The sequence below is a fragment of the Gracilinanus agilis genome, chromosome 4 (genome assembly GCF_016433145.1).
Source record: "Gracilinanus agilis isolate LMUSP501 chromosome 4, AgileGrace, whole genome shotgun sequence".
In the NCBI taxonomy this organism is placed as follows: domain Eukaryota; kingdom Metazoa; phylum Chordata; class Mammalia; order Didelphimorphia; family Didelphidae; genus Gracilinanus; species Gracilinanus agilis.
The window spans coordinates 204,325,454-204,339,903 of record NC_058133.1 but is presented as its reverse complement, the minus strand read 5'-3'; the positions used below and the strand labels follow the sequence as shown (position 1 = coordinate 204,339,903).

Here is a 14,450-nt window from a genome sequence, read left to right as displayed (position 1 = left end):
TGTATCTCTGATCATAAAATTTCCTGAAGAAGACTTCTTTGACACAGTAACTCTTAATAATGTGATTTCTGTAATGGAAATTGGGGACTCACCAGGATTTGGAGACTAATGGAACATCTGATACACCTCCAACTCCTGCAGATATTCCAAACATTTCCCCAACTAAGAAAGATTACCCAGATATGTTCTCAAGTGACTGGAAATAAAGCAACAAAAATAAAGATCTGGAAGGGCCCTTGGAAATTGTTTATCTAGTTCATCCCATCATCTTACAGATGAATAAAATGAGGTACAAAGAAGTTAAGTAACTTGATACAAGAAAGAACACTAGCCTAGATTTGAAATCAGTTCTCTTGAATCCAGATTCATCTCTTTCCCCTGCACCATGATTCTTCAAAGCACACTGATAACATGCCAAGATAAGCCAATCTACCAAAAATTATTTATATGCCAGGCAAATGACAGACATGGGAGACACAAAAATGAAACAGTCCCTGCCCTCAAGGAGCTTACACTTTCTCAAGGATAAAACATGGGCAAATATAAGTAAATACAAACAAAACCCTAAATAATTTTCAGAAGGGAGCACTAATAATAAGAGCAAATGTCACTTCGGCTAAGCAGTGAAAGGATCAAGATATTTTGTGAAGTAGAGATGAGGAAGAGGTACAAAAGCATAGAGAATGGAGATTAAATGTTGTTTATGAGGACCTGTGCTTTAGGAACAGCACCTTGGGAGCTTTGTGGAAGAAGGTCTAGAGTGGTGATAACTGGAGACATGAAACCAATCAGAAGAGTGTTCAGTCCAGGTGCAAGATAACTAGGCCCAAACTAGGTGGAAAGCATGAGTGGCAAGAAAAGGGCAGATGTGAAAGTTCTTAGAGCTTGCAAACCTGAATAATTAGAAAAATAATGATGCTCTAAAAGATAACGAATTGTCTGGGACAGGTATATCTGAGATGTCTACCAGTGGGAAATGCCCAATTGGCTGTAGGTGATGTAGGACAAGAGCTCCAGATAGCAGGATATATATAACAAGGAGTCATCTACTTAGAGATAACTGAATACAAGAGAACTAATGAGATCACCAAAAGAAAGAGAGAAGACAAGAGGACCCAGAAGAGAGCACTGAGGTATACCCACAATTGAAGTGATACGTATGATGACTCAGCAACAAGGGAAAAGAAATGGTGGGCCAAAAAACTAAGAAAGTATAATATTATAAAAACCCAGAAGAAAAAAAGGTCAACAAAGTGCCAAATGCTACAGAGATCAAAAAAGACAAGGACTGACAGTGCTCTAAACTGGGCAGGGCAATATTACAATATTCAAGTTAATTTACAGATTCTTCAGAGAGTTAGACAAAATAATAACAATTCATTTGGTGGGAAAAAATCTAGAATATCAAGAGAACGAATGGAAAAAATAAAAGATAAAAGTAGAAGTGGCACATGGGACATCAAACTATAGTACAAAACAGTAATCATTAAAGCTATTTTATTTTGATTATAAAACAGAAAAACAGATCAATGGAACAAATTAGGCAAGGGAACAACCAAAATGATTAAAAGCAGTATCTCAGTGTTTGATAAACTAGAAAACATAAGTTTACCAAGGAAAAAACAAGAACTATGAGGGAAACTAGAAAGCAATCTGGCAAAAATTAGGCTTAGACAAATATCTTATACCATATGCCACAATAAATTTAAAACAGAAACAATACCTAAATATTAAGAATGGCAATACCATTAAAAATCAAAAGAGAAATCAAATAACTTTCACAAACATGGATAGAGGGCAAATTCTTATGCAAATAAAAAATAGATAAAAATTTAATTTCCAATTACATGAAACTGAAAAGGGGGCAGCTGGGTAGCTCATTGGATTGAGAGCTAAGCCTAGAGATGGGAAGTCCTAAGTTCAAATCTGGCCTTAGACACTTCCCAGCTGTGTGACCCTGGGCAAGTCACTTGACCCCCATTGCCTAGCCCTTACCACTCTTCTGCCATGGAGCCAATACACAGTATTGACTTCAAGACAGAAGGTAAGGATTTAAAAAAAAAAAGAAAGAAAGAAACTGAAAATCTTTTGCAGAAACAGAATTAATGCAACTAGAATAAGGAGAGAACCATTCAATCAAAAAGCATTGGATCAGGGGGCAGCTGGGTAGCTCAGTGGATTGAGAACCAGGCCTAGAGACCGGGAGGTCCTAGGTTCAAATCCGGCCTCAGACACTTCCCAGCTCTGTGACCCTGGGCAAGTCACTTGACCCCCATTGCCCACCCTTACCACTCTTCCACCTAGGAGCCAATACACAGAAGTTAAGGGTTTAAAAATGTAAAAAAAAAAAAAAAAATCATTGGATCAAGCTGATACAGGTATGATATCTAATCTAATATAGTAGTGAACAGATCTATTAAAAAAACCAAAAATCTTTTCCCAATAAGATAAATAGCCAAGAATATACAGTCCTCAAAAAAAACTGCAAACCACAACATAAAAGGATATTCTAAATCACTAATAATAAGAGAAATGCAAATCAAAACAACCCTAAGGTCTTATCTCTCATCCAACTAGTTGGCAAAGATGTCAAAATAATAGGAATAGTCAATATTAGAGGGGTGAAGAAAGATGGGAACACTGATGAATTTTTGGTAAAGCTGTGAATTGCTCTAACTATTCTAGAAAACAATTTGTAATTATGCAGAGTGACTAAAATGTCCATACATTTAGACCTTAAGATCCCATACTTCTAGGTCCATACCCCAAAGCTCAATGACAGAAAGATTCCATATACAACAAAATATTTATAGAGCACTTTTTATATTAGCAAGTAACTGGAAACAAAATAAGTGTTCACTGACAGAGATGGCTGTGATAAAAGAAAAAGTGAATATGATGACTACATGAGAAAATATGTCAATTGATGCAAAATGAAGTAAGCAAAACCAACAAAACAATATACACAATTCTAAAAAAGTAAATGGAAAGAACCATAAAAAATTCAAAAGTAAATATTTTGAAATTACAAAGAAATATGAGAAGATAAATCTATCCTTCCCATTCTTATTAAAGTTTTAGAGAAGCTTCATGTGAAATAACCATATATAATATTAGCCTTTTTAATGTCTTAAGTTTTGCTGAACTTTAAAAATTCTTTAATATGAGAAATGGTTCTTTTAAGCACAGTTCAAACAGAAAGTAACTTTAAAACAAAAGATATCAATAAAAATGTACTAAAAAAAGATAAGATATTGAGAAAAAGCCATTCACTGGGCAATTAAGAAATCATTAGTAACTTTGGAGAGAGCAATTTCAATTGAGTGATGAAACTGAAAGCCAGATAGCAAAGGACTGAGAAGTGAGAAGAAAAGAGAGAAGTAGAGGCAACAAAAATGTAATTTTTTTCTAGGAATTTGGCTGTAAAAGGGAAGAGGAATATAAACAGCAGCTAAACGAAATGGCAGAGAAGGATTTTTTTTTTTTTAACACAGTGGGGACACCTGGGCAGGTTTGCAAGCAGAAAGGAACTAGTACCTAAGATGGAGGCAGAAGTTTGAAGAGAGGTGACTGCAGGGAATCTAAAAGAGATGAGATCAAGAGTACAAGTGATGGTCCTTAGTGAGAATCTCTACCTCTGACAGAGAGGATGGAGGATGATTTGATTCTGAATTGCAGAAAGGGAAGAAGGAGCTCACTGTGAATGGCTTCTATTTTCCTCAGTCAAGTATGAGGTAAGGTCCTCTACTGAGAAATGGAGAAATGGAAAGAAAGAAAAGTGGGGGGTATAAGGAGCTTAAAAGAACATGTTCAACAGCCTCACTGGAATTGGGATGTCAATTAGGAACAGGTCACACCATAAAAATAATTAGAAGATGGCCAGCTAGGCAGCACAGCAGAGTACCAGACCTGGGGTCAGTAGAACTTGAGTTCAAATCCAGTCTCAGACACTTCCTAGCTGTATGACCCTGAGCAAGTCACTTAATTCCAACTACCTAGTCCCTCCCACTCTAATAATTAGATAAGAATGAGATAAATTACCATTCACAACTATGACTAGAGGAAGAATTATTTTTCAAACATGGGATAGAAATGACAAAACAAATCATTTACATTACATGATAATAAAAAGCTTTTACACAAACAAAATCAATTCAACTAGGTAAAGAGGGAAACCATATTTGTATCAAATACTTGATTAGGATCTGATATTTCAGACATAAAGGGAATAAATATGTATAACACTAAGAATCATTCTGTTCAAAAAGAATTCTCGAAAAATGACTACAAACTATTGAAAGATTACTTCCAATAACTAATTTTAAAAATGTAAAAACAACTCTGAGGTTTTATCATCACAGCATAATAAGTTAGCAAAAATGATAAGACTTGGGGGCAACTGGGTAGCTCAGTGGAGTGAGAGTCAGGCCTAGAGACAGGAGGTCCTAGGTTCAAATCTGGCCTCAGACACTTCCCAGCTGTGTGACCCTGGGCAAGTCACTTGACCCCCATTGCCTACCCTTACCACTCTTCCACCTATAAGTCAATACACAGAAGTTAAGGGTTTAAAAAAAAATGATAAGACTGACATATTAGGACAAGTATTATCCTAAAACACTTCTAAACGAAGTTATGATCTGGTCTAACCATTATGGAAAACAAATTGAATTATGCTTTTAATAAAGTAACTAAAATGTCCATACCTTTTTTGATACAGCATCCTCACTTATATACCAAAATACTCATAGCAACACTTTCTGTGGTAGCAAAGAATTAGAAATAAAGTAGGTGTCCATCAACTGTGAAATGGTTAAACAAATTGCAGTACATTCATTATTTTGTTGTGCACCAGAACTATAATTGAGTATAAGGCAGGTGTCAAAAGATGTTTACCCAACCAAATTAAAAAGTAATTGGAGGGGGCAGCTGGGTAGCTAAGTGGATTATTGAGAGGCCCAGAGATGGGAAGTCCTGGGTTCAAATTTGACACTTCTTAGCTGTGAGACCCTGGGCAAGTCACTTGACCCCCACTGCCTAGCCCTTACCACTCTTCTGCCTTAGAACCAATACACAGTATTGATTCTAAGATGGAAAGTAAGAGTCTTAAAAAAAAAAAAGTGGAGCAGCTGGGTAGCTCAGTGGAGTGAGTCAGGCCTAGAGACAGGAGGTCCTAGGTTCAAACCCGGCCTCAGCCACTTCCCAGCTGTGTGACCCTGGGCAAGTCACTTGACCCCCATTGCCCACCCTTACCACTCTTCCACCTATGAGACAATACACCGAAGTACAAGGGTTAAAAAAAAAAAAAAGCAATTAGAAAATTTTTAGCAAAATATATACTACAGGGGGGCAGCTGGGTAGCTCAGTGGATTGAGAGCCAGGCCTAAAGACAGGAGGTCCTAGGTTCAAATCCGGCCTCAGACACTTCCCAGCTGTGTGACCCTGGGCAAGTCACTTGGCCCCCATTGCCTACCCTTACCAATCTTCCACCTATAAGTCAATACACAGAAGTTAAGGGTTTAAAATTTAAAAATATATATACATATATACTACAATATTGATGTTAATTTGTAGTTTTCTAAGTCAATATTTGACCACTGGAATCCAGTTCTATTTAAGTTTGACTGGTATAAGGAACTACCTCTGTCAATGCAGAATAGCATCTACTACTCTATAATTTATAATCTCAAGAGAGTTACCTAGGACTAAGGCGTTCTATGACTTACCCAGGGTCATAAAGTGGGTATATTCCAGCTCGCTATCCTCTATGTTAAAAACATCCCATATGTATCAAAGGCAGAAACTGAATCCACATATTTCTGATTCTGAGGCCAGCAACTCACTATGGCCAAATCTCAACTATTTTCATCATATTTATATACCTCATTCGGTACCTATTCTTACTGTACCATAATAAACAATGAACAGAAAGAATTCAAAAGCCCGGGAAGATTTATATGAACTGATACATGGTAAAGTAAGCAAAACCAGGCAACAAATACAACAATGTAAAAGAAAAGAACAAAAAAACTAAACACCATAATTATTATGACAAAGGTTAGCCCTGGAAAAGAACTGAAAAAAGGCACATTCTTCTCTTCTTTGCAAAGGTAAGGGTCTAAAGTTTGTGAAATTTATATACAGTCTTAGACTGTTGATATGTTAGATAGAAGCTCTACAGAACTGCTTTTTTCCCCTCCTTTTTAAAATCAAAAGATGGCTTACTGGGTAGGGAAGGGATAAGTATGTAATGTAATGTAAAAATTAAAGTTGTCCATAAAATTCAGATGATTTTTTTTTTAAACTGGAAAGGGAAGCAAATGAAGTGAGTGGGAAGGAGATGATAGCTTGGTAAAAGCATTGAACACTGGAGGGAATGCAGAGGCCACAGTGAGGCCAAAGAGATTTAAGACCAATAAAATACCAGAAGAAAGAGGAAAGAAAGAATAATAAATTAATAAAGTCGGACAGAGGAATTTCTGAATTCTGTATCACTGAATTATAACACTTGTGAGTGTCAGTAACATCACTATGTAGATGAAGGAGAAGATTGGTGCAGATCATGGAAGTTGAAGAAATTGATGAATTAGGGGGCAGCTGGGTAGCTCAGTGGATTGAGAGCCAGGCCTAGAGATGGGAGGGCCTAGATTCAAATCCAGCCTCAGACACTTCCTAGCTGTGACTCTGGGAAAGTCACTTTACCCCCATTGCCTACCCTTACCACTCTTCTGCCTTGGAGCCAATACACAGTATTGACTCCAAGATGGAAGGTAAGGGTTTTAAAAAAAAAAAAGAAATTGATGAATTAGTAAATCATAATGTATGAGGGATTATGAATGTGTATATTGAAATCTTCTAGACCAGTGATGGGCAAACTTTTTAAAGAGGGGGCCAAAGGAAAGGAAATGCTCATCTGTCAGTCTGTTTCTAAGGCAACTCTTTCATTGTATTGTATCCTACTCATTGTATTGTATCCTACTCAATGTATTCATCGGATTAGGAATAATGTAGTGCTGGGATAAAACATTTCAAGGGGCCGAATCTGGCCCAAGGGCCATAGTTTGCCCATCACTGCCCTAGACAAAGAGCAAGGGGGGGGGGGGGGGTTGAGGTGAAGATTCTGAGCATGACCTGATATTAAAGAAATATACCTTCAAGGAAGATAAGTTGCTAAGTAACAGCAGCAACAAAAATCTGGAAGTGACAGTAGTGAGCCTCTTCCTAGTCCAGTATCTTGGAGAAGTATAAATGAGGAAGGAGAAAATTTAAAAGATGTATCCACTGCTGGAAAAGACTGCCATCAAAGCTATTTAAGATCTTCTGGAAGGAGCCAAATCATCCAGAGTTCCAGAAGATGAACAAAACATGTGAGGAAAACCCTCTACAAAGAAGAAAAGTGTGTTAATGACAGAACAAGAAGGTTCCAGAGAACATAGTGAAAGAAATGGGCAGAGTTTGGATTGGAACTTGTGAAGGATAAGACTAAAATAGTTGGACATAAAAGAATGGGGTATAATAGCGGGGGACATGAATGGATTTTGCTGCATCACCAGGACTGAGAGAGGAGTAAATAAACAAAGTATCTTATGAATGGGACATTCATCCTCAAAAGGGAGCATGAGCCTAAAACTCCCTGAAGATAGCAAGAGGCTTTCTTCTCTCTTCTAGATAAGTATTAAACAAAGTAAGGGAGCACAGAAAAAGTATAAGTCTAAGGCCTTCGGGATAAGTTTAACAAATCTAGGAGTACAATTCCTTAAAAAAAAAATCACTAGAATAGAGACTATTATACATTTTAAATTCCTGTTACTTAGAATTTTTACCTGCAAACTGTTTTGTAATCATTTATCAAATGAAAGATACTTTACATCTAAATTTATGATAAATTGTAACCAGTACTTCCATATTAAACAATTAACAATGTATAATTAATGCAACTAATTCCCAATATGCACTCATTCACTACTAGTATCTATACTTTTCTACACAGCAAGTCTTACAAGCTCTAAAAGATCAAATGTCAATAAACCATAGTCCTAAATGGCAATTAGAACCCCCCACCCCCCCGCAAAAGAAGCCTTTTCCCATCTTTATAAGAGATGGATGTCTAAAACATTTCTTTTCTTGATTATGTGACCTTAGCCAGCCTCTTAACCTATCAGTGCCCACAGAAAACCTCTAAGACACAACATTTGCTAATTTGCTTCAGTAGAATATTTCCCTACTAAAAACCCCAAAACAAAGACTAACCTGTACTTTTCATTATGGAAAGAAGAGGAGACACCAAAAAAGACCGTATCTATGATGCATAAGAATACATAAAAGCATTATAAACATGCAAAATACTTCCTATTATCTATATAGATTATATACTTGATGAGTTACTACAAGCAATACTTTAAAAAAAGTGAGATGTGTCTCACATGTCCAAGTGAAAAAATGAGGAAATGTTTTAACTGATTTACTTTGAAAAACAGTGGTTTTGGGGGCAGCTGGGTAGCTCAGTGGATTGAGAACCAGGCCTAGAGACGGGAGGTCCTAGGTTCAAATGTGGCCTCAGACCCTTCCCAGCTGTGTGACCCTGGGCAAGTCACTTTACCCCCATTGCCTACCCTTGACACTCTTCTGCCTTGGATCCAATACACAATACTCCAAGACAGAAGGTAAGGGTTTAAAAAAAAAAAAAAGAAAGAAAGAAAAACAGTGGTTTTAGGCACTCTTAAAAAAGTAAAATAGAATTCCACCTCATGTTAACCCATTACAAGAAGAAAATTTTAACCCCCAGAGCTGCTCCTAGACCACTCAGAAAGTTATCTACACTATTACCATCAACCAGTCTCCATTCAGGAAATCCATCTTTAATTTAGAGAAAGGAAACATAGTACAATGTATAGTTTTGTCTCAAAGCTAGGAGGAAATGCATTCAAGTCCCATCACACAGGTATTATTATGAGCCTGAAAAAAATCATTTAGCCTGCCAGTGCTCTAGGCAACTCTAAAACTATTAGTTACAGAGCACAAATCAACAACCATTGGGAGTTTCCTCTCCAGAGACTCCTTTATACCAAAGAAATCACAGGTCCAGTCTTCATCTTTATTTATAAATGTGTATACAGTCCATCCCAAAAACAAATATAAAATATTTTAGATTAGCTGTAGTAATGAGTCAGTATGGCACAGATATCAGAGTAACTGAATACTATTCCAAGTGTCTATGGAAAGTGAAGAACCATGAAAAAACTTGAATAAGTACAATGGACATATATGTTTGGTCATTTTGTTTTTGTAAAGTATATCCAATTCAATTGTGCCCTGTCCCCAATCAAAAAAGTGTTATGATTAAAGAGCTATAATGACTAGCAATTTAAACACCTATCTAATTTGAACCTCTGACATGGGCATTTACTTTCTTCCTTCTACGGACATCAGAAAGTGCATACATAGTCATGAACAGTTAAAAAACAGAAACAGTCCAAGAGGTTGTGCCAATCCCACTAGATGGCACTAATTCAGGGAAGAACCTCTATTTTCTAAATATGCAAGTAAAACCTGTCTCAGGCCTTTGAAAAACTGTAATCTACCATAGTACCTCAAAAAATCATGATTATGAGGATACTGTACTCCAGTCAGGAAATTTAAGTTAGGGAATACATTTTCCAAAAAAGCATCTTCTTCATTCCGGTTTTCCTTTCTTCACCTCAAATAAGGGCATGTAAGGACTACAATGACATTAATAGCAGGTAAAAGAGGCTGAAAGCTACTACAAAATGGAAGTTTTGTTCTAATTCGATCTATTCTAAAGAAACAATTTATCCAAGTTTCTTTCAGTTTCCCTGTTACCACAAGCCTTTCTATCTGCTCCTTTCAAAACATCATTCCTTTCAATCAATATAGTTTTATTTGGAAATAATAAAATTATATAAAACTAGTGGTAAAAAACAATCAGGGTTTCTTCCCTTTGCACAGAAATACCAAAGCAAAACTTCCCATTTTGCAAAGCTGGAAGGCTATTACTACCTTAAGTTTTCTTGGGCATTGAAACTATCATTCCTCTTCCATCTCCTCCTTCATAATCCCCAATACACAAAGATATAGACATTATCAATGTGAAAAGTTCAAACAGTGAAGGACAAATCACGGAATCTAAAATTGAAAGGCATCTCAGACCTCAACTAGTCACAGTATAACAGATTAAAGCTGGAAGAGAGACCATCTAGTAGTTCAATCTCTTCTTTTACAGATGGAGAAACTAAGTTAAGTGAAGAATAACAATAACTCTCATTTATATAGAGCTTTCAAGTTTACAAAGTGGCAACAAAACACTTCACACATATTATCTAATTTGATGTCCTAAATGTACTTTTCCCAAAAAATATATACTTTTAACATAAATACCTGTTCTTATTATGAATTATTTCACAATTCTCTCAAAAATATGTAATTTAACACTCCTAATAAATCATCTATCTTTCCCTCTTCCTCCAGAATAGAACTTGTGATTTTCTATCATGTTTTTTTCTACTGTGCAATATTCCAATGTTCTTATTTTAAAGATAAGAAACAGAAAGTTAAATGACTGATTAAGATGCTACACAGGTAGAAGGCAGTACAGCTAAGAATGAATCAATGAATCAAAAAAAGTACCTACTATGGGGGATATACAATGTTCATCAAATTCTAGAGATGCAAATATAAAAAATGGGACAGTCTCAGACATCAAGGAGCTTACATTCTAGTAGAATACACCATACTCGAAAGGAAGTGGTAGCCAGGGAAGAGCATTTTGGCCTGGAGTGATATATTCAGCCATAAATAGTCAACTGCCAAGCTCTTTCCAAAAGCAAAACTGATCTAACTACTTAAAATACCAATCCAAAGCTCCTTACCAAAATATCATTCTACTTCTTAATATCAGTGACAACAAAGTCCAATGTGTAAAACCCCAAACAATTTGGACATAAAATTACATTATATTAACATCTAGGAACCTTATTCTACATAAGAACATTAAAGCAAGAAACTGGATATATATAGTTTTCTAAATCAAAATGTTCTTTGAGTATTCAACTATACCAAAATATATTTTCCCAATAGAAAACTCTCTCATGGAAATCTTAGCTGAAGGGACAACTAGATGGCTCAGTAGATAAGAGAGCCAGGCCTGGAGACAGAAAGGTTCAAATTTAGCCTCATACTTCTTAGCTTAGTGACCCTGTGCAAGTCACTTAACCATAAATGCCTAGCTCCAACCACTCTTTTGCCTTGGAACCAGTACTGATTCTAAGATGAAAGGTAAAGAGTTTTTTTTCCTCCAAAGAAAGAATTCTTAGCTGAAGCCACAGAGAACACCCTAATTACATTTACTAATAATAATCAGCATGTACAACTTGACAACACAAAGTTTAAATCTATAGCTTCTTCGGATTGTCATAAAAATTAAGAAAAGTGGCTTTGAATGCCAATAATCCCTAAAGATAAGAACTAAAAAGTCTGCACTAAGTCCATCAAGCCTAATCATCTACCACCAGAACCAAACTTGTAAAGAAGATGTATATACATAGATGCACATTAAAGCCTGGAGAACCAAACCCTGGAGAACACCTTCTACCTTAATAAAGAGTTCTCAAAGTTTAATCTTAAATAGGTTTGTTTTGTACAATCAATTCACCAAACCAGTTATGATACATGTCCAATGATCCTTGATACTACCCATGACAAAAGCTGATCTACTAAAGCAAAGAATGGCCTACAACATGGTGATCCACATTTAAAAATGTTTTAAATTTATGAATATGTACTGAAATACATGTTACTCAAACCAACACACATTCCAGTTCCTAATCTCATTCTGTTCTTCAAACTCCCTAAAGAAAAGCAATATTTGAGTGACAAAGTTGGCTGGATACTAGACAACTAAAAGGAAATCTGCTATATTGAGTGGGAATTTTTGCAAACTTAGGATATGCAGAATTTCAATGCATGGAAAGTTTCAAACTAGAAAGTTTAAGAACTACAATGTACCATGATACTACTATATGGTTGATAATATTTTCTCCAAGAAAAAACAAAAAAGCTTGACAAATATGAAGTTAAACCTGACAACAAGTATGGGAATTATTAAAAAAAAAAACCAAAACGGTGCAAAAGAAATTGAGTGATTTACAAAAAGTATGCCAGTGACTAGCAGAGACAAAGAACCACAAAGAACCATGACTATGGTCTAACTAAACTGTTTTCAAGTAGGTAGATCATTCTGATTCACTATATATAAATAAAATCAGAGTTTAACTTAGACTAGGAAATGTGTTCATTTAGCATCACTTTTACTCACCTTACTAACACCTACTCCAGTGAACCTGGCCTCTAACAGTTCTTGCCGCCTTGGGTCCAAGCTATGCAATTCTTCCATCATTTCTATTGGAAAGGGAAAAAAAAGATGTGAGAATATGAAAACTTCAAAATGGAAAAAAAATTATTTTGACAAAATTCAATAGTGACTTTATCACTGAATGGTCAAGTGAAACCTCTCCCCCCAAATTTAATACAGCACACATTAAGCAATACATTTTATTAGCTATAAAGAAAACAAAATGCTATTTAGAAGTTCTCTTTTACAACTTTCAGAATGTCTTATTTACCCCTGAATCTGAGAAACAAACTATCAAAATACAAAGATCTCACTTCTTATGAGTTGTAAAAAGCAGGAGCAAAATAGGAAATAAGGGTTTTGCCCCACCCCACCCCCAAGAAAACATGTACCAAATACGAATTTGGGTAGGTGGTTTTGGATTTTTCTTTCCCTATGAGATAAAGATATGAATCATTAATGGCAATGTCATAAGACTATAGAATGAATCAGAAGCCACAGACGACTCTAAATAATACTATAATTTCTTTGAAGAGGTCTCAAGAGAAAAGGCTTTGCTCATTTTTAATGTAATGGGGCACTGATGGTAAAATCATCCTCCAGTGAAAGTAGTTATACATATCCATACATAAAACCATCCTTTTTCTAATTCTCTTTTTTCTGACCACTCCCTGCAGCACTATATTTCCCTAGACTCTACACATCTGTCTTTTAGCACTCCTTCCAAGCAGGGAGGGGCAAGAGGACACCATATTTAAAACTGCACTTATTACTAAATAGCATACAAGCTACTCTTAGCAAATCTATTCATTTATATTCTATGACTAACCCCTGCAAATAAGACCCACAGGAAAGCTCTGGTACAAAATGAAAGGAGGAGGGGGGAGATGTACCACTATTATAGTTGACACCTTCAAACACCTAGTTAACCAGTTAGGAGGATGCAAAACGGGGAGTGAGTGGGAAGAGGAGGGTGATGGGTTGATTTTAAAGTTCACTGGACCCATGATTCAAACCTCCCCTTGGCAATCTAACATGCCCACAATTTCCAGTAACAACCAATATATACATCCTTCCAGTTTCATTTCCCTTCTCTTGCTGGATTAAAAAGCCTAGGCCACAAGAGAGCGAAATGGTAGATAAAATTAAAGTTTCACCGCACCCTTTCCATTACACATACACAAGCATAAACACATTAAAGTGTAGCGGAATTCTACTAGGCAAACAAGGGGGCAAATACCACAAAAGACTTTGAGCTCCCCTCAAATAACCGGCCTTCCTCGAAGTCTCGCCCTTCCCAATAACCGAGGCCGGTTTCGCAAAGGCTGCATCCTTCTCTCAAACCACGAGATCCATCGGATCTTTTCCAACTCCCATCCCCAGCCCAGGCCTAGAAAATAATGCCTTGGCCGTTGCTACGTTTAATGTCAAATCACATTAAAAAAAAAAAAAAAAAAAAAAAAAAAAAAAAAAGGCCCTAGTCCCTCTAAGCCCCGGGGCCGGGCCAGAGACCTAGCCCTCCCGCACGCCGCCAGCCCAGGGCCTCGCAGCGCAGCCGCTGGCTGGGCCTGCTCGCAGAGCTCGCCGCCAGCCGCCTGCAAACTTTCCCCAACTTCGGCCCCACCTGTCAGGCAGGGCAGGGCAGGGCAGGGCAGGAGGCCGAGTGAGTGAGCGGCCGGGCTCCTGGGGGTCGAGGTGAGGTCTGCAGGCTAAGGATGTCTTGGCTCCGCAGGCTGCAACCACCCGGGGCTGCTGTGGGGCCTCGTCCCGGGAAGCCTCGGGCCCAGCTCCCAGATCCATGTGCGCCTGAGGGGCCCCGGGGACGGTTACGAGCGCCCCGGCCCGCCCGGCCCAGCCTCGGCCACAACCCCAGCCCCGGCCGGGCGCCTTCCCCCGCCCCGGGCTCGGCTCGGCCGCGCTCTCACCTGCCGCCGCCGCCGCCGCCGCTCCTCCCTGGAGGGGCCCCGACCCAACCCGACCCGGCTCCGGGCCGCTCCGCTCTTCCCCTGGGCAGGCCCGGGGCGGAGCCGGGGCCTCTCCTGAGCGCCGCAACCCCCCGCCCGGGCAGCCGCCGCCGGCGCCGGGC

The 14,450-nt window shown here is 38.0% G+C and overlaps 1 protein-coding gene across 2 annotated transcripts in view; it reads right to left on the bottom strand.

Moving 5' to 3' along the window:
• The window catches only part of TLK2 (tousled like kinase 2), a 153,861-nt gene extending 139,425 nt beyond the window's left edge, over positions 1 to 14,436 (bottom strand). For both annotated transcript variants that reach the window (XM_044674187.1, XM_044674188.1), the window contains exons 1-2: positions 14,290 to 14,436; positions 12,329 to 12,411 (exon numbers count right to left, since the gene is read on the bottom strand). In XM_044674187.1, coding sequence (XP_044530122.1) covers positions 12,329 to 12,409 — 81 coding nt within the window. In that variant the 5' untranslated portion in view covers positions 12,410 to 12,411; positions 14,290 to 14,436. The remainder of the gene's footprint in view (positions 1 to 12,328; positions 12,412 to 14,289) is intronic.
• Positions 14,437 to 14,450: the final 14 nt, after the last annotated feature.